General features: G+C 34.4%; 1 protein-coding gene across 3 annotated transcripts in view; it reads left to right on the top strand.

Moving 5' to 3' along the window:
• Positions 1–25,817, top strand: part of HnRNP-K (Heterogeneous nuclear ribonucleoprotein K) — a 106,609-nt gene that overhangs the window by 53,630 nt on the left and 27,162 nt on the right. For 2 of the 3 annotated variants that reach the window (XM_017616622.1, XM_017616623.1), the window contains exons 3-7: positions 5,365–5,465; positions 5,532–5,588; positions 7,029–7,072; positions 11,998–12,070; positions 12,132–12,227. In XM_017616622.1, coding sequence (XP_017472111.1) covers positions 5,365–5,465; positions 5,532–5,588; positions 7,029–7,072; positions 11,998–12,070; positions 12,132–12,227 — 371 coding nt within the window. The remainder of the gene's footprint in view (positions 1–5,364; positions 5,466–5,531; positions 5,589–7,028; positions 7,073–11,997; positions 12,071–12,131; positions 12,228–25,817) is intronic. The other variant, XM_017616625.1, reaches the window with a different exon arrangement.

The following is a 25,817-nucleotide window of genomic DNA, read 5'->3' as shown; positions in this document are numbered from 1 at the left end:
CTCGAGGCATTGTGTATACCTCGTAAACTTAACAGAAAATACAAGTTTTAAAAAATTGTTTATTATAGTTTAATGGCCTTATTCATAAAAAATAAAGTAGCTTTAAAAAAGGTTTATAAACTGAAAAATGTATGAAAACCTCATTTTATAAAGCTCTTTAAACCTACTTTATTTTTTATGAATAAGGCCATAAGAATTTAGTCTTAAAATGTAAGTTGAAATGTCACACCCGTCACCGTGGAATGAGCCAAATATAAATGGGCGGATTTTTGAAATATTAGAAAGTTAAAGCACAGATATATGTATGTATGTCTTTAAAGCCGAATTCATGGTGCACCTTTTTTAAAAATGTGTCCATTCGCTTTGCAACTGCCGCCAATCACGCTTGTCAACCATTACCGAAAACTAACAGTGTTGCCAACTTGATGTCGAGTGCATTGCATTGTAATTATAGTTAGATACATTGCATTGTAGCACAGAATAAACAGTATACAGAAGACGCATGTCGATTATCGAACCAATTTGAATTTATGGCACGAGCGGTGAGGCAAGCAAAGCGGCGCTGCCTCTGTTACTTTAGCAGTATTTTCACTCGGCTGACGCTGTTAATTCCATCGTCGCTATGACGACAAGATGTTAACTAACTTCGGTTTCCATCACGATCAACGTTGCCGTTTTGATACAATTGTATAATTATTAATAATTTTTTTTTCTAAATTGTAATATCTGATACTTTTTTGTTCCCAAATGCCGTATTTTGATACTTTCGACTGGCAGAAATGAATGTTTGAAAACTATGAATAGTATTACTAGTCTAAAGGTAAATATATTTTTTTCTTGTTATTTAAAGTCTCACAATTTATATATAGATATTTATAAGTTTGATTTGGTAACTCTTATAAGGGAAACAAAACCCAAAATTTCTTTGCTCACGCCGCTGTTATAGGGCCCCTAAACCACTTGCGCTTGCGTCGGTCGTTTGTGTGGTGTATGGGGTCGTTTGTACTAAATTGCACAGTTATTGCGGTAAAATAAAAATTATTTTGATATTTTGCTCATGCTTGTGTTATTCAAATACAAATTTGTATACCTATTATCCCTTCGAAATGAAGAAGTATTGAAAACGTGTTAAAATCTGCCGTTAATGTTTTTATTTACGACATAATTCAGCGAACGACTGTCGATGCGAACGACTTACGACAACCAGCGTAGGGATGATTGTTCAAAAATTTGTGTTGCGTATGGCGACAACTGCGAAATTTTTAGTCTAGTTTTGATTTTGGTGGCCAGATCGTGCTGTAAAACATGGATAAAAGCGTAAAAAAATATTTTTTTTTGTAATTTATTTTTTTCTTAAGTTTTAAAGCTGAAGCTGCCAAAATATACAACACACATTCATATTTCTTGGTTGGTGGTTGGCCCCTAGGCCCTATAAGTTTGTTTTTCATTATGCAAATAAGCAGATAGAAGTAAGAAATATAAATTTTTTATAACTATGGATTTAATTATAAAATTTTATTACTTATTAGTTTTTTGAATAATAGTTTAAAAAGAAAGTAGTTTCATTGTCACTTTTCGCGCGCTATATTAACTACATGACAATTAAGCAGATTGTGACATTTCATGCTACCATACCTAATCCTCAAAAATCATTTTTTGTATTTAAATAATTTACAAAATTGAAAGAAAATTTTTCTTCGATTTGAGAAACAAAGAAAATTGAAGTTCATACATCTTTATATTTGCAAAATAAGCGACCAATGTTTTCTGTGAAATTAAAGACCGGTAGATATGCTGTCCACGCAAAAATTATTTATTATTAAATTTGTTTATTATACAGCCAATCATCTAAAATAATTTTGATGTGCTTTGCAAACGGTAGCCCAAGTAAGTCTTTATTTTCGGAGCTTTTTGATATCATAGAATTGTCTCTTATTTTATAGTTAAGGACGATTTTTATTAAGATATACGCAAATGCATTCCGATCCAGCTGAAGATTATAACAAAATGAAAGTTTACGAACAACAGAAAAAAGTTAAATGTCATATGCGAACATCAAAGAGTTAGCGAATTTAAAACAATTTGGAAAATAATTTATGCATAACATTCTGTAACCCATTAGCAACAATTTTCATCATTGAAACGAGTCGACATTCATAACTCACGTCGGCAAGTTGCAATGGCGATCCGAAAATTGTTGCTAAGAGTTTCGCGAACCAACTTATTTTGTATATAAAACTGACTGTAAAATATGACGAAAAAATATTTAAAAATATTATAGACAAAAAAAAAGTGAAGTCGGAATTTTAATACTCTCACCCCTTAGGATTGTTCTATACCGGCGAAATATATATAAAATATTTTTTCAAATTTGAAATCAAAAAATATTTAGAGGTCGCTCAAGAGTCAAAATTTTCCATGTGTTTTATATGAAAAAAAAACAACTTTTCGTGGAAATGGTATAGTTCTTGAAAATTAATATTTTTCGATCGGCTCGATTAATGTTTTGTTACATGTTACATGTTACATATGCAAATTTGTTTATTTGGTTTAAAATAAATCTTATATATAAAAACAATTGCACGTTTTTGGTGTGACCTCATAACTTGAGAACGGCTTCACCGAATTCAACCAAATTTATGTGGCATATTCGATCTATCATGCAGATGGTTTATGCGAAGTTTGCGTGAATTCGGAAAAGGGGGCGTGGCACCACCCATACTAACTAAAATATAAAAATAAGTGAACGTTTTTGGTGTGACCATATAACTTGAGAACGGCTTCACCGAATTCAACCAAATTTATGCGGCATATTCGGGCTATCGTGCAGATGGTTTACGTGAAATTTGCTTGAATTCGGAAAAGGGGGCGTGGCGTGGCGCTTCTATTTTATATATACAAATTGGTGAGTTAGCTTATAACTTGAGAACGGCTTCACCGAATTCAACCAAATTTATACAGCTTATTCGGGCCATCAGGCAGATATTTTATGTGGAGTTTGCCCAAATTTGGAAAAGGGGGCGTGGCATATGTATCTTATGTATAAAAATAAGTACACGTTTTTGGTGTGAGCTTATAACTTGAGAACGGCTTTATCGAATTCAACCAAATTTATACGGCATATTCAGGCTATTATGCAGATGGTTTGTGTTAAGTTTCCCCAAATTCGGTAAAGGGGGCGTGGCATCACCCATACTAACAAAAATTTTCATCTGGTATATCTCTTGAAATATTTCCATACTCATGGAGAAAAATGTGCGGTATCGGAAAAGGGGGCGTGGCACCTCCCATCTTAAATAAAAAAAATAAGTGCACAAATTCTACCAAATTTAAACGGTATATTCGGACTATCATGCAGATCTGTTATGTGAAGTGTGCCCGAATTCGGTCCAGCGGTTCATGATATATGGCAGTTTATGTCTGTCACATGAACCACGTATATGGTACAACAGCAGATACATGAAAAATCGAAAACATAGTGAAAAATTGTTGCTATGATGTGCTGTGTTTATTTTTTCTTCGGATAAATTAGGATCTATAATGTTGAGATCCCTGAGGCTGTATGTTGGCTTAATTCCAGTACTAAGCCCGGACTCACACATTTTGGAATGTTGTTGTTGTTGTAGCGGCTACATTTTGGAATCTTCACTGATGGCTCCAGAACTGACTCTGGGTAAGGATCTGGAGTGTTTTTCGACGTTAATGGGGATAAGCTTCCGTCTTCCAGGCCGAGGTATTTGCAATGCTCAAAGCGCGATGGACTACGTGGTTGGAAATAGGCGGAGGAGTTTACTTGTCTGCAGTGATAGCCAAGCTGCACTTAAGGCATTGGCAAGCCCTCTATCTAAGTACTTCCAAACTAGTTCGGCAATGCAAGTCTCGACTAAATTATGTTGGTGAACATAACGAGTTTGCTTTACTCTGGGTGCCAGGTCCCTCGGGAGTACCTGGTAATGAGAGATCGGATCATTTGGCCACGGTTGGTTTAGACCAGGCATTCCTCGATCCGCAACCAGTTGCAGCACTCCACACTTTGGCCATCGAGGCCACCACCAGAAACTGGGTGAATACTTCGCTAAGCAATGGCTGGGAGGCATCGAGGGATGTAGGTGAGCAAAACTCCTTTTGCCTTCAATCTAGAAAGGTCTATCTCGTTTTTTGCTCTCACTGAGCAGACGGGAGCGATATAAATGAAAATGGTGCCATCAACACAAATAAACTATTTTACAAATACGCCACATGCAAATTCATGAGTGAGCCAAACATGTGAGGAGTTTATGGTGAAGATAATTTAAATAACGCTAGCTCTCGGAGTGCTCTTAAAAAATATACATCCTCAGAACGACAGGGTACTTCAATAACTTTACGAGCTCTGTTTCTAAAACTTGGAAGTGCGTAATCACATTATATTAATAAATAGAATACAATAAAATATTTTATTCTTATTTTTGCCACTCCGAATTTAGTTTTGGAACACACCCGCGATGTAAATTAAATCGTTGGATATAATCTTCACATTTTTTGACTAGCTTTGGGAATATGTTAGAAATGTTGCAGCAGGGGGCCTCCGAAACCAGTTAAGGTTTGAAAGTAATCTACGAGAAAAAAAAGCTTGGGTACCTCTGCTGTAGTATATACTATACAGGAAATATAAATTCGCGATAAGCGACCTCTAAATCTGAAAATTTGACAAGCGTCTTTTTTCACTGTCCCGAAAACATTTCACAGGGATTTTGAAAAAAAAAGATATCAGATTTTTTTGAACCAGTCTAATATACAGTGGCGCTCACGTAAATAGCACACATTTATATTTTTTACATTATCTACATCTAACATAAACCATATAAATAAATAAGTCAAAGTTTAAAACTTTGTGCACGATTCAGGAAAATTTAACAAATTAAAAATATATTCATCAAAATTTTAAACTTTTTATGCAAAATTTTGTAGAAACTTATTAGGTATGCCCTTTGTAGCCAATTCATTTTTAGTATAATAGTATCCAAGTTAGACAATTCTGAAAAATCCCTTTGATTTTTGAGAATTATAAATATATTTTTGGGCTAAGAATGCGTCTGCGTCTTTAACTGAAATTGTATAGATCTTTGATTTTCAAACAATTTGAATGTTTTTTTCTGGGACGTAAATAATCGTTATTTTAATTTTTTTCTTGTATGAAGATGATTTGAAAGATTAAAATTTTCCAGCATATTTGTTGTTTTAAAATGATTATTATAAAAGACCCTACACGCCATGGTCTCTAGGTATTTTATATTTTTAAATTAACTGTTATATAAAAAGAAGAGTTTTAAACCATAGCTTAAACCGTTTTATTGATAAAATGTTTATTTACTCTAATTTCAGAGAAAATGAAGATGAAGCGAGAAAACAATGACGACGGGCCTCATACCGATAAGCGTAGTCGTCGCAATGATGATCAAATTCGTATCCTCATTCCGAGTAATGTAAGTATTCCATTAAGAATCAAATTGGAGGTGAATATAACTTGTAATGGGCATTTGTAATTCCAGATTGCTGGTGCGGTCATCGGTAAAGGAGGGCAGCATATTCAAAAAATGCGCACTCAGGTAAAGTATTTAAATAAATCTATTATTAATTCACTGGTTGCCAATTATTGAAAACTCCGTCGTCCATTTCCTCCTTCTGTCCCTTCCGTAACTTAAAGAAATGCCAGAATATCCAGTATAGAAATACTCCTCTTTATTGCATTATCCCATCTCTTCAAATGATTGCGGTTTTTATAGCGAATTCTTCCGTTTAAACACTCAACCGAGTCCGCATACCGAACAGACAATAAAATTTAATGCTTTTAATATTCCGATTTCTTGTCTTTAGTATAAAATAAAAATTGCTTAAATAATCACAAATGAAAAGCTAATTAACTTTGGAAATCTCGTTTATTGCTCTGGGCTCGCTAGAATCCTCGCTATAATCCTCCTCATAGACTGAAATGAAGATAAAAAATATTTTAATCATACTAAAAAAATTAGTTAACTTCTATTCATGCATTCCTTTTTATTGAATTTATTGGACTATACAGTCTAAAATGGCGTCTACTTTTAATTAACTATAAGATTAGGAGCTATATTTATTAATTATGAATTGTCAACTAAAAAATATTTTCTAAGTTTTTTATAAGCCAAATGCACTTAACCTCATAACTAAATGAACAATTTTTCTCTCTTTTCTCTTGTCCCACCATCTCGTTCTATGTAACTGTGTCGTACCAATTCGACTCGAAATGAAACTATTCGATTATAAAACACTTAAATCGAAAACGTTGAAATATAAACGTTGCCGTGACTGCCTGCTCGATCGCCCATCTACTGCCTGATTTGATATGCCCTGTACTGGTTTGGTCTCTGAAATGTGTTTATCAACGGCAAACCCAACAAAATCACAAACCGTAAATTAAAATAAAACTGAAACTGTACGAAATAAATGCCCATTCGTCTACCTGATTGCCCGCCTGCCGGCCTGCTCGTTAATTTGCTCGCCCGACTGCCCGCCCAACAACTGAACTGGCCCTGGTCTGATCTGAACACCAACACCACCACCACCACCAAACGACTGTTTGGTCAACACCGATGTGCCCGCGTAAAACGTGTAACAACAAATTTATCTAAACTCTTTAAACCAACGACTTATGTCAACTCTGGTATTCAAATCCATTTTGAATACCATTGTGTCAAATTGCATGTATTGCTGATTGTGTCTGTCATTGAAATAAAAAAATCCGTTGGAAACAAACGAATATAAAAACTATTCCATGAAATATATTTCATCTGCGTACCGCCTCACAAAAATGTGAATATAATTCTCGTGGTGAATTATAATTAAAACCAAAACACATTTCTGTAAATATGTAAAACACAAATTGACCAACAAAATAACTTAACTGATTGTATCGCTAAACCATCACCACTATTATACGCCATCAATCAATCAACCTGACCAAATGTTAACTATAAACCTAATACTGTGCCAACCAATCAATGCAAATGCAGTACAAAGCCACTGTATCTGTCGACGACTCCCAAGGCCCCGAACGGTAATCTCTCAACCATTACAATATCTAAGACTATTTTTTTTATCTAAATAGAATGATTATTAAATATCACAATATTCAATATAGTACTATAATAGACCTATGCTAGATATATGTTTGTTGAGCTTTTTGGTTGTCCTTTCTAAAATTTCGTATTTCGTAATTCGTTATTCCTATTCGTACATCTGCATTTCGAGTTTTTAACATAACTTGCATTATAATTGGTTTTAATTTTAGGCGTACTATTGCCTATTTTTATAGATTTTTTAAAGGTCGCGACCTGTCGATTTAGGTCAGAAAATACGGTTTCGTAGATCCATGAGTTTTTGAATGACTATATTTGATTCGATTTCAAAGATCGAATATGATCTGACAAGAGGATATATAAGCCTGTAAAATGGTATATAATAATCTATTGCCGGACTTGGCTTGTTGGAATTTTTTATCGGGTTAAAAAAAATAAAAAATTTGAATAAATGTTGATGAATTCCTTAGTCATACTGCTATAAAAATTTGAAAGTCCGGTACACAAACAATACAAGTTCAAGGCCGTATTTAAGAAAAGTCGCCTAATTTCGAAAATTTTTATGCGATTGCAATAAATGAGCTATCAGTTTATTTGAAAATAGATTTAAATTAAGATAGTACTACATATTTTGAAATTGTGGAAATTAGCGATGGTCAACATTTAAAAAATTAAGCGAAATATGGTTTTATTTTATTTTACCCGATAAAAAATCCCAACAAGCCAAGTCCGGCAATAGATTATTATATACCATTTTAAGGGCTTATATATACCATTTTAAGGGCTCATATATCCTCTTGTCAGATCATATTCGATCTTTGAAATCGAATCAAAAATAGCCATTCAAAAACTCATAAATATACAAAATCGTGTTTTCTGACCTAAATCGACAGGTCGCGACCTCTAAATGACCTTTAAAAAATTGGCGATAATATTTCTCATAAAACCGAATAAAATTAGGGGGTAGGGTCTTGAGATTTCCAAAAAAAGCATTCTCGATGGGCACCCTAATATATACATAAAACTTAAGTTATACATACATACCTACATTCGTACACAATAATATATATATATGTGCCGCACCACGCTGAAGAACTCTCGAAACATAGCTCTGTCTGGGTAATCCCCATTAAAAAATATCCAATAACTGCCAATAACCCAATTCCTTAGAGTAAGCAAAGATTTGCTCTCAGTGAGAGAAATATGCAAAAAAGTACACAGACGCTTACTTTTCTAGTAGTTAATAATAATAATAGATTGGCGCTTACACATATGTTAGTTTTTGGCCGAGCTTCTCCTCCAACTTGTGGCGTGCGCCTTAATATTGTCACACAAAGCGGAGGGATCTACAGTTTTACGCCGACTCCGAACGGCGATTGTATTTTTATGAGAAGCTGTTTTCATGGCAGAAATACACTCGGAGGTTTGCCATTGCCTGCCGAGGGACGACCGCTGTTAAGAAAAACCTTTTTCTAAATTTTTTCCAATGTTGCTTTGACCAGGGCTTGAACCCAGGTGCTGGTGAGTGAAAGCGCGCACTGCTTACCGCTACACCACAGCGGCCGAGTTAGTAGTTACTAGTTTTAATTTTTGTTTATCAAATCGTTAAATTTTGGCAGTTTTAACTATTCAATTCCAAAAATGTATTCCGTTCCATGTGTACAATACAAGAAGCAGCATGTAAACAGTTGTTTTTCTTACTGGCAAATTGTTACGAGTAAAAATGTATCCCGTTTAAACTTGCAATTTCCTCTCAGCATCAACTGTCATTTCCGCTCTCTCCATTTCCCCTAATTTGAAAGTTTTTGCGTTCGCAGACGCCAACAGATGATAACTTGTAACAATTGTTACGAACTATCATAAACTTGTACGTACCCAGACCGAGCTATAATTCCGTAAAATTCAGGCCTCCCACTTGCATTGTAAACTTTAAGCATTACTATAGATACATAAATATGTATTTCCAATATGCTAATCGTAACGCCTTCTAATGTTGTGAAATTTTTTGTTTGTTTTCGTACTAGAGTTCAAGAGGAGAATGTACAAGATTTGATAATGGATAAATTCAAATTTGCAAAATAAATTAGTATTGTTATCGAATCCTTAATCACTTCATACAATTTTTTAACCGAATAACATTATTATGAAAATATTTTCATTATTAAATTATTTATTTTCCACAGCTAACCTTAAAAGCCAAATAAATCCAAAAGTGATTTAAAAGATGAAAAGCTTTGATATCCCATTCAAAACACTTTTTTGTGTAATTCGATGTCTTATGCTTGCTTACACATACATACATATGCACATATATACATGCGTATTCCAAAGAATAAAATTCGAAATCAAATACAAATGAAGACTAAATGTACCAACCGATTTTGAAGACTTACTATTTATGAGAAGAATTCAGCAACGTAAAAAGTTTGGTTTTCAGCGCCCCGTAAAAACAGCTAAATACTATATGACTTCCGAGTTGAGAAATTGATATTAACCTTTAACTACGGAGGTGAATTTTTGGACATAGTCTGTGACCTGGTGGTAAATTTTACCCCTTCGAATTTAAGTTAGAAATTTGAATACAAATTGGCCATTTTATAATTATTTTTTCTTTTAAACTAAGCTACTAGATTTTTATGTTAAAATAAATACAAAATTTTATTTTTTCTTTTAAAATCAACAAAAGTCCCACTTTATTTCACAAGGCTTTTATTATTCACAAGAACGAAAGCATCACATAGAAAACTTATAAAAAAAGTGTAAAATAAAAATTAATCTAAAGCTTAAGGGGCATCTTTTCACAGCCAAATATATATATTTAAAGAAATAAAAGAGATCATATTAAAAAAATGTTATTGTAAAAAATACAGGTCAACATTCCATGAAAGAAAAAGTTGCATAAACGTTGAGGAGTGGTAATTTTTACACCAGCATCAGCATTTCTCCGCCCACGCTACACCTTCCACAGCAAAAACATAACTGATCAATAACGACAATGAAATGAGAAGATACTGAGAAAATCAAGTTGCTGGAGCGCAACATAGGAGAGTAATTCAAAAAAATTTAAAGGGGGGTAAATTTTACCACCACCTCCACAGTTAAAGGTTAAGTTATGACATTTTTGGCCATAAACAACAATTTTCGAAAGTATTTTAATGAAATTAATTGTTCAGTACAAGGTGCCGTTTTCTAATTTTTATATTTTACATATAATAATTTTGTTTACTGTGAAACAAAGTGTTTTGGGGAATAATGAGGTTACATTCTTGGCAATAAATAAGCCTGGGCCGTTTCAGTTTCGTAGATCGACTGCCCATGGAAACGTTCGAATGCTTTTATTACCATCATAATGGCTACAATACGTAAAAATTTACAATTAAATAAAAAAGTTACAAGGAGAAATTGGTTTTGTCTGTTTTTACACGGTGCCGAGAAAAAACATGTTCATATTGCTGCCACTTTTATAGTTCTTGTCGAAAGTAGATTGAAACAAATTGATTTTACTTTTTCGATACGTATACTGCTCATATATATATATTAGAGTGGTTCATAAAAACTTTGTTTTTGGAAATTCATAAACGCTACATCAGAATATTGTTATTTGTGATAAAAAAAAGAGACACGTATTTCTTTATTTTGAAAAAAAAAAAAAGTTTTTTTAGAGGTTCCGCTGGACGGTTTTTTATAAAAACGCTGATGTTTTAATTAATGATCAGATTATCAAAATTCAAAATGACCGCCAAGAGTTTCAAACAAATATTTTTTTTTTAAGTTGGTCGCCTTTTTGGATCCTCCATTTTGAATTTTGAAAAACTGACATCAGATTCATAATCAGCAAGCTCAGAAACCCACTGGAAACGAGTTTCAACCCTTGACAATGCTTAATACGTTCAGTATCAACGTTTTGATATTGGATCCGCCATTTTGAATTAAAAAAAATTTACTTCAGATTCGTAATCGGCGACCAAAAAAACTCGAGTGCCGGGTTTCGAACAAATCCAGTAATTTTTGTTATGAATTTCCAAAAAAAAAATTTTTTTAACCACTCTAATATAATATATGTATATCGTCGTTTAAAGTACAAAACCGCGTTACGTCATTCTGCAAAACCGCGTAACTAACATTGGCTGCCAAAAATTGGATTTGCGCACACAAACTCTTGGCCTAATCCTTATCCGTTCGTCCTAAAATATGCTAGCCAGAAATGCGATTGCTTGATAAAAAAGAGAACCATTTTGAACCATTTTTACTCTCTAGAAAATAATTTATGCAGCCTCACACACGCGGTTTGGCATTATCTTGATACGCGGTTTTGCATTTTGTTGATACGCGGTTTTGTACTTTAAACGACGATATATGTATGTATATAAAGCTAATTTGAGGCAAGCATGTAAAAGAGTCAATAAAAAAGTCATAGCATCCGCGCCCTTACACACACACACACACACACACACACCTTTTGATGCTTCCTTAAATGCTATCTACCTTTAAAATGTTAACATCTTATTGAGTAAATTATTTTTATATAACTAAATCATTCTATGTACTCATTCCATCTAACTTATTTTGGAAAATGATCGAAAACCCTGTTCGAAAACATATAGTGCTTGTGAAATTTACTAACCGCTTACAAATATAACAGACTTTTTGTTAATATTAACCCAGTGTCGATAGTTGAATTTAGTAGAAGTTTGTGTCAGATTACCAATGACTATGAATGAACACATGATGTTTATATTCAGCGATTGTTTGAAAAGTAATGGCACTCTTACCCAACTCCGGCCAGTCTTGTCAAAAGTGGACTCCTGAAAGGCGCGCGACTTTTATAGAAATGAAACCTTATTATGATAAAATTAAATATACTTTATAGTAAAATGTTATCGTTTTTCTGGTTTACTAACAGCACCATTTTGATATCATCGGATCTGGAGTCAACATTGCAGATTGTATCCGAAATGCTGAAATACTTCGAAGAGGTATGAAGAGAGCAATGATTTATTAGATACAATTTGACTAATTTGAATATATTTATTGTAGCGCGATGATGAGGTTGATGTACGCCTGCTGATTCATCAGAGTCTCGCTGGATGCGTTATTGGCAAAGGAGGTCAAAAAATTAAGGAAATAAGAGATGTAAGTACAAAAAATTTAAGTGCTCACCATATGATCATTTTCCATTATCGTTCTATGGATAATGAATTAGCTTTACATTCTAGATAAATACAGTGACTCAAGCAAGTGACCGTGCGTTGATTTTTTTTGATATTCACAATGTTTTTCAAGTGAAGTTTTTTGTTGTTATTTTTCTATCCAATCCAAGCTTTAACCAAAACCATATATAATTATAGAATAAATTTGAACAAATCTTCATCAAAATTGCAAACTGTTCAGTCTAATGAAATGCAAGTTTCAAGCGGCTAAAAAAACGCGTTGATTTTTAATAATTTTGTTTGCGGACGGATTTTTGCACTATCTCACATTTGAGAAAAATGCTTTGCTAATTGCTATCGTTAAGAAAAGCAGAAAATTACATTCGCTCAAGAGAAACTAAACATTTTTATACGATTATCACCTCTGTATGCGTATTTCCGTTAGCTTCGCTTCAGTCCCTGAGATGGGCTCTTTATGTAATTGTTTAATTAAGTATTATTTTATATATATGTCCTGGAATGTTGTTGTTGTTGTAGCAGCATACAAGTTCCCCAAAGGGTTTTTGGGGAGTGTTGCTGGAGTAACAGTCCTTGACCAGATATAAATCTGGGTCGTTCCGGTTACGTAGACCCGACTGTCGTGGGAACGGATTGAAATGGGACTAGTGTCTAGCTTTTTCCATTTCAGCATTCGCTCATAACGGGGACTCTTGTCGAAAACTTGTTATCAAAGTAGGCAGGAAAAATGTGAAAGAAGGACCCAGAGAGCGTTAGGAGCTTTGCAGTGGTTGGAGGGAAAGGCCACCGTGATAAGCGCCCTTTACATTTTTCTTTTGGACGTATTTTTGCCAGCATTAGTCACCATACTGTAACTCCGAAGTTAAAAATGGGCCTTAATCAACTGTGACAGCTGATGCATTATATGTGGCTACAAGCCCCATATTTTATCTTTAGCATTTTTTAACCGACTTCACATAAAGGAGAGGGTTAACAATTCGTCGGAATATTTTTTTTTATGTATTAGTAGGAGATCCGACAAAGGCNGCCCCATATTTTATCTTTAGCATTTTTTAACCGACTTCACATAAAGGAGAAGGTTAACAATTCGTCGGAATATTTTTTTTTATGTATTAGTAGGAGATCCGACAAAGGCAAGACCTTCATCCATCTGCGGCAGTTGAGAAGTGCATTAAAAAATGCATACCCAATGAAAACGAACGAATTATTTTTAAGCACAAGTGCAAAGACCTTCATCCATCTGTTTAGTGGATGAAATCTACTTTGTAAGAAATTTAACGTGTTAGGAAATATTTCGGGAGTGCGTTGGCTGAAAAAATCCTGGTCAGGATATTTTAAATTAAATATTAAAAAATTATTATAATTTTTTAAATTTTGCACTCATTTGTTTAAAGAACAAATTATATATATACCAACCAGTTATGCTTTCAATTCTATAGAATGTGTTAAACAGATGAGTGAAAATTACTAATATTACCTACCCGTTCATACCTGCCAACCCGATAGGTAGGCCAAAAAAAAATAGACAATCCAACGTTTTCACGTTTTACAGGCTTAATACTTTCGATTGGTATATAATTTGTTCATTAAAAAAATGATTATAGAATTAAAGAAATAAAAATATATTTTGAATATTTGATTAAAAATATCCTGGCCAGGATTTTTTTCTGCAAACCCACTCGTAAAATATTTATTAACACGTTAAATTACATAAAAAAACGATCATCCATATTAAACAGATGGGTGAAGGTCGTGCCTTTGTCGGATATGTTACCGCATAACTTTGGACCACGTCAATGAATTTTGATAACTCTTTTTTTATCAGAAAGCTCCGTGGTGGTGCCATACTAATTTGGCTTACTCCTCCGTCCGTTGTGTTTTTTGCTTAAAAATTACTTGTTAATAGACCGATTCCGGTTAACCTCGTAAAATATGAAAACATTCAAAATGGTCACCGTAGTCATATCGCGTATACATATGCGAATAACTCAGTGAGAGGACAGGACCAGGATGAATGTATTTGCATACAAATTTATTAAAGCAAAAATGTTTTGGGTAGGCGTCGGGGCCAATGATAACCATCAGTTACCACCTCTGCATGGTTGTAAGTCATGCAGAGTCCTTAGCACCGGTTATTTATTTAAGTTAGAAAATTGGGTAGGCGCTGTGGCTAATGGTAGCTCTTGTACAACCTCTGTATGCCAAAGGCAATACAGAGCCCAGTGATGAAATTGATGGTACAATTGTACTTTTTTGATACATTTTGGATCCCAAAAGTACATTGGTCTACATCGACATTTTTGATACAATTTTTTCAAAATACAGCATTACGACAAATTATGTAGAAATACGACTTGTCGATAAAAATGCAGTCATCTTTTTCCTACTTTATACAGGTAAATGCATGGTGTTTATTAAAAACGAAAGACTTTTTAAAATCATCAAAAAGTTGTTGCTATAATATAAGCAACTTTTCTTTGTGTTACTCGCACTTAATAAACATACTTGGATGGTTTTGTTGATTAACTTGAATTATTGGGTGTAATGGAACCTTTTTAAACTATGCATATGTACAAGTACATATAACGTTACGCATCCAAGTCCACGGACGAAACTTTTCCAGATTTTTGGTGCAGTACACACTGACCCAACCAATAAAAAGGTATTTAATATTAACGAGTAAGGCTTAATATTTCCGGAAAATCACCCAGTTTTTTTTATACAAAAAACACTAAAAATAAGATAACCAATGCCTATTTATTGCTTCAGGGGTTTCAATGATTTCCTTGATTTTATATTTTCGTGAAATTAGACTTTTAGAAAAAAGTGAAATATTTCTAGAAGGTCACTTTTAGGTGGAAAAGGATTTTTTATTTAATTCGCTTGTTTCTCCAAAAGTGTTCAAATGGNTGTTGAGCATGATTTGGAGTGCCAGCAATTAACTACTTTAGTAGGTTTTGTTCTGCGGCAGTTGAGAAGTGCATTAAAAAATGCATACCCAATGAAGAACGAACGAATTATTTTTAAGCACAAGTGCGTGTATTTATTCGCTGCACTTGGTTTTGGGCGGGAGTGCAATATACAAGTGCGTGTGTGTGTTCGCTGTGTGTTCGCTGAAACAATATGTATGTGTGTTTATAATTTATATGTTTATTTCATTAATCAATTTTCATTAATTTTACCGCATGTTTTCGTGCAGAACATTGGTGTAAAATTTTTAGTTTTTCTTTCGATTAAAGTACATACAGTGCGTGCTTCGCCATTTTATGAGAACTTTTAATTACATGGCATGTACGGGTATACTGCCCACTTTTTTTTTATCCTGCCCTTAGTGTATATTTGCCTCAATGTAATAAACCAAAAATACAGAGATGATCATTCAACTATGTATGTATGCATATACATACACAGCTGCGACCACTAAAATAGTAGTGTGCACTTACGGTTAACATTTTCTAAAATTACTAGAAAACGAAGATAATAGTTGCTTTCATTTTATTGGAAAACTGAAGGACAATTTCATATCCAAATGTAGGATCAAAAGAGTTTTATTTAAATAAACACTAAAAAAATTAATTTACGTAAGATGTATTTTCATGGAAATTTCTGCGAGCAGCAAAATAGTAGTATATAATAAAAACCTAAATTTGTGTGGCATTTCTCTTCGGCGAATGGAATCATAACATCCTTCGTTTTTTTACGTTACTCTGGTCCATCATAATTTTTATTCAATATGTTGGCCCCACACCATGATANTAACCAATGCCTATTTATTGCTTCAGGGGTTTCAATGATTTCCTTGATTTTATATTTTCGTGAAATTAGACTTTTAGAAAAAAAGTGAAATATTTCTAGAAGGTCACTTTTAGGTGGAAAAGGATTTTTTATTTAATTCGCTTGTTTCTCCAAAAGTGTTCAAATGGCACATATGGGAAGTTGTTGCTGAAGAAAGATTAAACAAAAAACCAGCCTCCCGAGAAAAACGTCACGTTAATGTCTTAAAGGAGGCGGAAAAAACCTCCAACATTGGCTTATGTGATAAATGAGTTTAAAAGTAATATGCAAATGTTACATTCTGGAAAATATTTTACAAAAATGCAAAAATAAGCCCAAAAATTAATTTTTGAGGAGCCTGAAAGCAGTTTCGTATTCGCGTCAGTAAACGATTTTAGAGGACAAGATTATCAATCTTTAAAAAAATATATAAAATACCTGCCATGAACACTTTGTTTGGAAATTACCCATATACATATGTCTGTCCGGTCTTTTAAATTTTGGTACTTTTTCGGCTGATTTAGTACATTCTTTTTGTCCATTTGGTACAAAAATTACCAAACTCATTTATCATCCCTGACACAGCCCCGTGAGACAACTCCGAGAGAGTTGTGATGCATCAAGCAAGTTTGTTGAGTATGATTTGGAGTGCCAGCAATTAACTACTTTAGTAGGTTTTGTTCTGCGGCAGTTGAGAAGTGCATTAAAAAATGCATACCCAATGAAAACGAACGAATTATTTTTAAGCACAAGTGCGTGTATTTATTCGCTGCACTTGGTTTTGGGCGGGAGTGCAATATACAAGTGCGTGTGTGTGTTCGCTGTGTGTTCGCTGAAACAATATGTATGTGTGTTTATAATTTATATGTTTATTTCATTAATCAATTTTCATTAATTTTACCGCATGTTTTCGTGCAGAACATTGGTGTAAAATTTTTAGTTTTTCTTTCGATTAAAGTACATACAGTGCGTGCTTCGCCATTTTATGAGAACTTTTAATTACATGGCATGTACGGGTATACTGCCCACTTTTTTTTTATCCTGCCCTTAGTGTATATTTGCCTCAATGTAATAAACCAAAAATACAGAGATGATCATTCAACTATGTATGTATGCATATACATACACAGCTGCGACCACTAAAATAGTAGTGTGCACTTACGGTTAACATTTTCTAAAATTACTAGAAAACGAAGATAATAGTTGCTTTCATTTTATTGGAAAACTGAAGGACAATTTCATATCCAAATGTAGGATCAAAAGAGTTTTATTTAAATAAACACTAAAAAAATTAATTTACGTAAGATGTATTTTCATGGAAATTTCTGCGAGCAGCAAAATAGTAGTATATAATAAAAACCTAAATTTGTGTGGCATTTCTCTTCGGCGAATGGAATCATAACATCCTTCGTTTTTTTACGTTACTCTGGTCCATCATAATTTTTATTCAATATGTTGGCCCCACACCATGATATGAGAAACATCCCCATACCATAATACTGGATCCTCTTGCAGTGTACCTTGCATGAAGTTCCATATTCGGGGGGCGTCTTACGAACTGCCGGAAGCCTTTACCACCGTATAAATTAATTTTTGTCTCTAAACTAAAGAGACGCTGATATGTGTGTAACTTTGTCTCTTCTTCTTTAGTTTTTAGCTTAAGTAGCTTACGCGAAATGCGTATTCCTGCAACTTATAATTCAACGTTCACGTTCGACATTTTGCTGAAAATGAACTGAGGCCTTGAGGGCCAGAGTAGTTTAGGTGTACCTTAAAATGCGTTACTAGAATCGAATCGGTAATAGCCCGAGGCACGCCCTTTTAGTTTTCTACTACTATATGCTATATGCACGTATGCATCATCACGCACGCGCAATGAACTTTTTAGTAAAAGATCACATTTATTTTTTATAGATTCTTTCTGATATTCCAAAATATTTGTTTTTTATGTAGATAGGCTCCTCGGTCTTGACATTATCCATTGGTCTGATGTGTACTAGACATATATTTAATACTTCTATTTTGGCAGTAACCTACCTGCGCAATGTGTTTGGATTCAGCAATAAAAAAGAGATAGTTTCGAGCCAAATGTACGTTTTGCGCATGCGTAGGTTTTCCATGTATTAGTATCGGTGAATATATGTGACAAATTCATTCAAGCGAATTTGACGTATCTCAGTAGCGTTTGAAAATAAATTTGAAGGGGACTATTTTTATCTGGGGTGGTTATGCCCCTTTGTTGACGATGTTTACTTATACAAACTGAAACTTCATGAAGAAGTATTAAAATTTTATTTTAAAGCTACCTGAAAATTAAAAAAAAACTGATTTGGAAATTTTTAAAATGATTAGCAATTTTTAATTTTTTGAATGTTTAACTCAAACATATATCTCCATTTTTCACCGAGTAAAAATTTACTCACTATTCAGTTAAAAAGGAATAAATAACTATATTGACTCTCGAAATTGTAGTGATATTAACATAATATTCGCAATTTTGTAAATTTAAAATTTTTTTCGCAATTTTTTTTATTATCAACTATAAACTATAATATAGAGCTCATTATCTACTAAAGGCCAGCGCAAGTGTATTTGCCGCTTTTCGTTCAATAAGTACTCTTTGCATTGTACACTACTCACAACGCATTGTTACTCTTTTTCCGCATAAATACACTACTTGGCGTTGAGAGAGTAAATACTTGATGTACTTGCTATTACTTGCGTATTTAATTTCAATTCTGGTTGTTAGCCTACTAGTTGATATCGTTTGCGGCGCTGGTGAGCGAAATTGAGAGTAAAAATAGAATATGGTAATTGACGATGTAACGAAATGTTTACGGCCTTATAAAAAAATAACGTAGATTTAAACAGTTGTGTAATGTGACATTTTCATAAAACTTTTGTATGTAAGCAGCTTTTTAAATCTATGTATGTACTTACATTTTTATGAAAGTATTATTTGTCGTTTCTAATTTTGTATAAAACTATTTGCAGTCGCTTTCGCTATTTTGATGCCATATGACGTCATGCTTCTCTGAATAGTCACAGATTTAATTGAGCTTATCTGAAATTATATTTTTATATGCAACGCTGTAATGGGAAGTTTTATAAACTATATTTTAATACGGTACAATACAATTTTTACCTTAGCAGATGAAAAATTTCAATTTTAAAACTTTACTAAAATATCGATTTTCTTCTGCTTAGAAAGGTCTGCATTAAAATACTATATTTTACCAAATTACCCAATAAATTAAAAACAAATAAAGATGCTATAGTCCAAAATAGTGTCAAATATTGCTAGAACTTGTAATTTGATTAAAAAAGTGCAAATAAACGCGTGATATATTTTTAAATTTGTATGATGCCATATGGCATCAATAATATTTGAAGGAGCTGAAATCCGCACCAGCAAATAACGATATATTTGTCCTGGTAAATTGTTAATGGTAAATTTTTTAAATGAATTTTTAAATCGATGCCTGTTCCAACTTGTTTTATTAAATTTTCGTAGTGTTATTTAATTCAATTTAAATAAAATAAAATACCATATTAAAAAATCTTTGCGTATTTTTTACACCGGTTAGTACAAATGATGCCATATGGCATCATTCTAAAAAACACTTTAGAATCACATTTTGGAAAAAAATTAAATTGAATGTTATTATATTAAGTATTAAGGATCATTTAATAAAAAATCGGATTTTTAAAGCCCGAATCTAAAAAGATGTACCGAAAGGGTTAACTAACAAATAAGTTGTCAAAAAAAATTCTGCTATACGAAATAAAATTATATTTTTGTTATAACTTTTTGAAAAAACCTTAGGTAAAGTCTCCCTTGCCACATGATTAACATGGGCTAAGAAATAGTTTTTCGCATTTTCTGACAAACGTGTAGTTTTGAGTTATGTCACCTTTGAAGATCGTGTGCGATATGCAAATAAGTGAGTTACGTTATATGAATAAATCAGCCCTATTCTGCATTTCGATTACGTTCCCGCATTCCGCTCCGCTGGAATCGAACTTAGGTATTCTGCGTTACTATCGAAACGAAAGAAGAAGAGGAAGAGAGAAAACATCTTTCGAAATCAGCTGTTTGCCTAGGAATGTGTGAAATCGAAACAAAACAAAGAAATATTTGCCACCAAACTATAGCAGCATATGAAGTTAGTTTGTAAATATTTTAAAATAACTAAATATACCTAGCATCACTGTAATTTAAAAATAAAATTTAAGTGGATACATAATTATAAACGTTGTTTGAGCACTCCACAACATTTGCATTTACTACAGAGTGGAAGATTTGAACGCAAATGAATCCCATTTTGAAAGCCGTCAGGAGAGGGGAAGAACAAAGCTTATCTTTCCATAGCAAATCGAATTCGAGACAACATACGCACCTCTTTTTAAAAAGTTAGTAAAAACGAGTGCAATAATAAAAGCATCTTTTTTATGTAACTTCACATTTTATGTATGTATGTATCTATGTGCATATGTGTGCATATGTGTGTATATGAATGTGTAGTGTCAGTTAGCACAGAAGAGAAATGACTGGCGTGCTCTTTTGGACTCGGCCAAAATCGCTTAGGCGGTTACAGCGCCAAATAAGAAGAAGAAGAAGAATGATAATATGTACAATATTTTCTGAATAAAAAAAAAAAACAAGTTACAGGAACTGTTATGAAAACCGGAGCTAATAAAAAATCAAAATTTGTTCTTAACCGCGCAAATCATTTGTACATATATGTTTATTCATATAACGTAACTCACTTATTTGCATATCGCGCACGATCTTCAAAGGCGACATAACGCAAACTTAAATATTTGTCAGAAAATGCGAAATACTATTTCTTAGCCCATGTTAATCATGTGGGCAGGGAGACTTTACCTAAGGTTTTTTCAAAAAATTATAACAAAAACTTGCACGTATTCACAAACTCATTCGCACGGTATTATGCTGTAAGAAGCGCGCCACGTGGTCGTGTATGCGGAACATCTGGAGAAAAAGTAGCATAACTTCTGAACATATGAAAGTTTCCCTTTTTATTTTAAAATACTCATCAGAAAACAAGGAATCTGAATTTTGGGATAAAAGTTCTGGAATATATTGGGAAGACTTTCTTTTTCTTTTTATTTGTATTTTTTTTAAATTGTTGACGTATTAAAAGAATTAGTGACCGATTTTTTAGTTCGAAAGCTTGATTATTATTTATTACTCATAACAAATTTCAGCCGGATTCAGAAGATCGCTAGAAAACAATCTTTTTCTGAGTAGATACTTAAAAATTGTTTAAACAATAACTCATAAAAAAATTAAAATTTTCCAAAAAAATATTTAGAATCTTCATATACATATATTATAAATTCTATAAAAAGATTAAGAATAATCATAAATATCTCGACCAGTACTAATTAAGTGGCCCACTTCAGGAATTTTGACTATAAAATCATGAAATTAAACGTAAACTAAAAATTCCCTGTCATTTTCTTTCAACGTTCCGCCAGTGCGATTTGTCTTGAATTCAAGTGGCATTTTTTACATACGATTACTCGGCTTTCCTTTTCCTTTTTTATACATCTATACTGTAATGTTTGCTGACTGCACTTGTACATACTGCCAATATAAAAGTATTACATATATGGTACTCGAGATGCCAGATTGAAATAAAAAAAAAATCGATTTTGAATCGATTCAAATCGAAATAAAAATAATACCTGCACAAAAAAAAAAAAATTAGTGTGACGTGCATTTCACCGGACCTACCTATGGTAATGTATTTCGACCCGCAGAATCCGAATTTGAAGTCGGTTTGGCCAATATACCACGTATTTCACGAACCACCTGACCCCAGCGAAGCATCAGCATCAGTTTCCGTAAAGTGCACAGTACAACAACAGCACTTAACGCCATAAACACTCAGATAACTCGTGGCCTTAACTGTAACCGTCCCTGTGAGAGAACGATTCTAGTAGCGTTGGACCTGTCAAAGGCTTTTGACACTGTCAGCCATTCCACGCTACTAGTAGATATAGAGGCTTTCTCTCTCCCACAGAGGCTAAAACGGTGGTCGGCAAATTATCTGAGTGGTCGACACTCGTCGGTAATGTTTAGAGACAAATCGAGCAAACTTAGAAAAATAAAACAGGGGGTTCCACAGGGTGGTGTCCTTTCCCCGCTACTGTTTAACTTTTATATTTCAAAGCTCCCTCAACCACCAGAGGGAGTCTCGATTGTCTCCTACGCCGACGATTGTTCGATCATGGCGACTGGGAATGGAATTGATGACCTGTGTTCGAAAGTAAAGGATATCTCTCTGACCTTTCTCGCTTCTTCACTGCAAAGTGTCTAGCCCTCTCCCCTACGAAATCCTCTGCGACCTTGTTCACCACCTTCACGTCGATGATACACCAATTCCGACGGTGAATAACCCCAAAATACTCGGAGTAACATTCGACAGCCTGCTCTCCTTCTCTGCGCACGCAACCACTATTGTCAACAAAGTACAGAGCCGCAACAAAGTCCTCAAGTCGCTAGCCAGCAGTACCTGGGACAAAGACAAAGAAACGTTGCTGGCAACATACCAGGCAATAGGCCGGCCGGTTTTATACTACGCAGCACCAGTGTGGTCGCCGGAGACTAGTAGGACGCAGTGGATGAAGACAGACAGTACAAAACACAGCACTCAGGACAGCGACCGGATGCCTCCTGATGTCACCAGAACACCACCTCCATGACGAGGTGAAAATGCTCCCAATTAGGGAGCATAGCACGATGCTCTGCAAGCAGTTTCTGGTTGGGAGCCACAGATGTGACCACCCAAACAAACAGCTGCTTGCAGAGGAGCCTACGCCAAGGCACGTCAGGAGGCATCTATATGAACTGACGGAGGAAGTCCAGAGGTTCATTTAGCAGCCTCTGGACCCGTCAGCATACCGACAGGCCCTGAACGGCATTCACAGGGACTCAGTCTCGAGTTATGTAGACTCTAGACGTGTGAATGCCGTTCTAGGCACACAAACACCGGACATTGACGCGACGGAGCTCCATCTGCTTCGGGAGACTAGAACAACAATAGCCCAACTTCGCTCTGGCTACTGCAGCAGGCTAAACTCTTACCTGAGTAGGCTAAACGCGGATGTGACGAATGAATGTCCGGCATGCGGAGAGACCCCTCACGACTCGAAACATCTCTTCGCATGCCCGGAAAACCCCACAACCCTAACGGCGTCGTCCATGTGGACCGACCCCATAGAGGCTGCACGCTTCTTGGGGCTGCCGTTAGTGGAACTCGACGACAACGGCTGAGATATCAACCGATCTGGGCGGGGTTGTTGTAGCCGCTACAACAACAACCCGGTTCTATAGTGAATGTCCTAGAAGCTTTACAGTATAGTTGGTGGCAATTTAAAAATGGGTGCGAATCGTTGTCTACAGAAATGCAATATACATATACTTATTTCAGACGAAATACCTTAAAAGGTTGAACGCATAATAATATTGGAAAATCACATCCATTGGGCCAATCGTAACACAGGAGAGTTCGATATACTCATTGGTGCAACAGGTCGATTTCATCTTACCTTTACGACACCTTTTCTCACTTGGCTATTTTTATACCTTTCATGAGCATGAAATAGTATTATAACTTTGGTCCGATGTTTGTAAGTACCAGAATAAGAAGAGATATACCCATTAAAATGTATACTTAAATGATCAGAACGTCGAGCTGAGTCGATTTAGCGATGTCCGCCTGTCTGTCTGTTCGTCTGTCTGTCTGTCTGTTCGTCTGTCTGTCTGTCTGTTCGTCTGTCTGTCTGTCTGTTCGTCTGTCTGTCTGTCTGTCCGTCTGTCTGTCTCTCTGTCTGTCTGCCTGTCTGTCTGTCTGTCTGTCTGGCCGTCTGTTTGTATGCAATCTAGTCTCTCAGTTTTTGAGATATTAATCATTTGTCGGAACCGGAAGAATCGGACCACTATAACATATGGCTCTCATACAACTGATTGTTCAGTTATGAGATTTTTCGTTATAACTTCTCCATTTATGCAGGTAGGAAATTGAAATTTTGCAATACTTCCACCCATTATCAACAGAATACTCAGAGTGACAATTACAAAGATCGGGTCACTATAACCTATAGCTCCCTAAGAACATGAAATTTTGTACTGTTGTCACTCATTATCAAAAGAATACTTTCAGTGAAAATGGCTTAGATCGGGTTGCTATAACCTATAGCCTCCATACAACTGATTGTTCAGATATGAGATTTTTTGCCGTAACTTCTCCATTTATGCAGCTAGGAACATGAAAATTCGCACCGTTTTCGCCCATTATTAACAGAATACTTACAGTGAAAATAACAAAGATCGGGTCACTTTTACATATATGTAGCTCCCATACAACTGATTGTTTAGATATGCGATTTTCTGTTATAACTCCTCTATCTTTGCAGCTGGGAACACGAAATTTCGCAATATTTCCACCCATTATCAAAAAAATACTTACAGTGAAAATGGCGAAGATCGAGTGGCTTACCTATAGCCTCCATACAACTGATTGTTCAGATATGGAGTTTTACTAAAAAACTCTTTTATTTGGCTAAAATCGATAAATTTCGTAATCTATTTTATAAATAATAATACAGAGTCTACTGAGAAAATCCTCAAAATCTATGCTGTATAAGCTTTATCTCTTATACCCTTGATTGTTCAGATACCAGTTTTTGCGATATATCTTCTCTATGTAGGAAGCTAAACCCATTAAATTGTGTTACCGGTTTACATACCGATATCTTCCATATCTCTGATTGTTTAGATATGATTTTTTATATATGTATCTCCTCTATCTATGTATGCTGTGAATACATAGATTGTTTCAAATGCAGTAATCTGTTAAAGTAAAATTTTCAGATGTTCATGAAAGGTATGAAGCCTTCGGCATAGCCGAAGACAGCGCTGCTCGTACTCGTTAGTAATAACTCGACTCCAGCGCCACTTGGCAGCACGTTTTTGCAATAGTATTGCTCTTACCATTAGCAATACATATTTAAAATATCGGATCATAAATAAGATTTTTAGTAATAACGCAACTACAGCGCCAACTGGCGGATTAAATTGCGAAACTTAACCATCTAGAGACCCACTCACACACACAAAAAATTTCGTTAAAATCCGTACAACCATTTAGAGGGATTTCACTCACAAACACACCTACAGAAGAATAATAAATACATTCAAAGATAGCTAAAAGTCGGCACGTTTGTAGGCCTCACGTCCCCTTTTCAAATAGCCCCAATTTTCTCCATGAGTATGGGCTTGATTTCATATGGGTGTTTCCATGACAATGTCAACCAGGACTGAAAAAATAAAAACAACTGTAAAGGGTTTTTAAGACGAATTAATAAGAGAAAAATACTCGAATTTTTATATTATAGAAGTATTTCAGCTTATTGGAATTTTAAAACTCAAAAATGGAAGAGTAAAACTGAATGTCTCTTCGACTCACTTTTCTCTAATGAAATGAACTATTTTCTCTTTCCTATTAACTAAATTAAGAGATTTGAAACATTATAATTACATCTTAAAATCAAATTTGCAATAACAACTAACTATAAAAATGAGAAAAAGGAGAAGTTAGAGCTCGAATAACGGTAATTTTTTGATTTGCTTCTGATAGTATTCTAATGTCGCGTACGTTATGCAAAAACACTGTTTGTCTATGTCATTTGTATATTGGCAGTCGCAGGTAATGCAGATTACAATTCTTAAGCGAGAATTCTTCTAGTT

This window comes from Rhagoletis zephyria, unplaced genomic scaffold, assembly GCF_001687245.7.
Source record: "Rhagoletis zephyria isolate East Lansing unplaced genomic scaffold, Rhagoletis_zephyria_1.1 Rzeph_scaffold_01234, whole genome shotgun sequence".
NCBI lineage: Eukaryota > Metazoa > Arthropoda > Insecta > Diptera > Tephritidae > Rhagoletis > Rhagoletis zephyria.
Note: the sequence above shows the minus strand (reverse complement) of the source record. Positions and strands in the feature narration are given on the sequence as shown.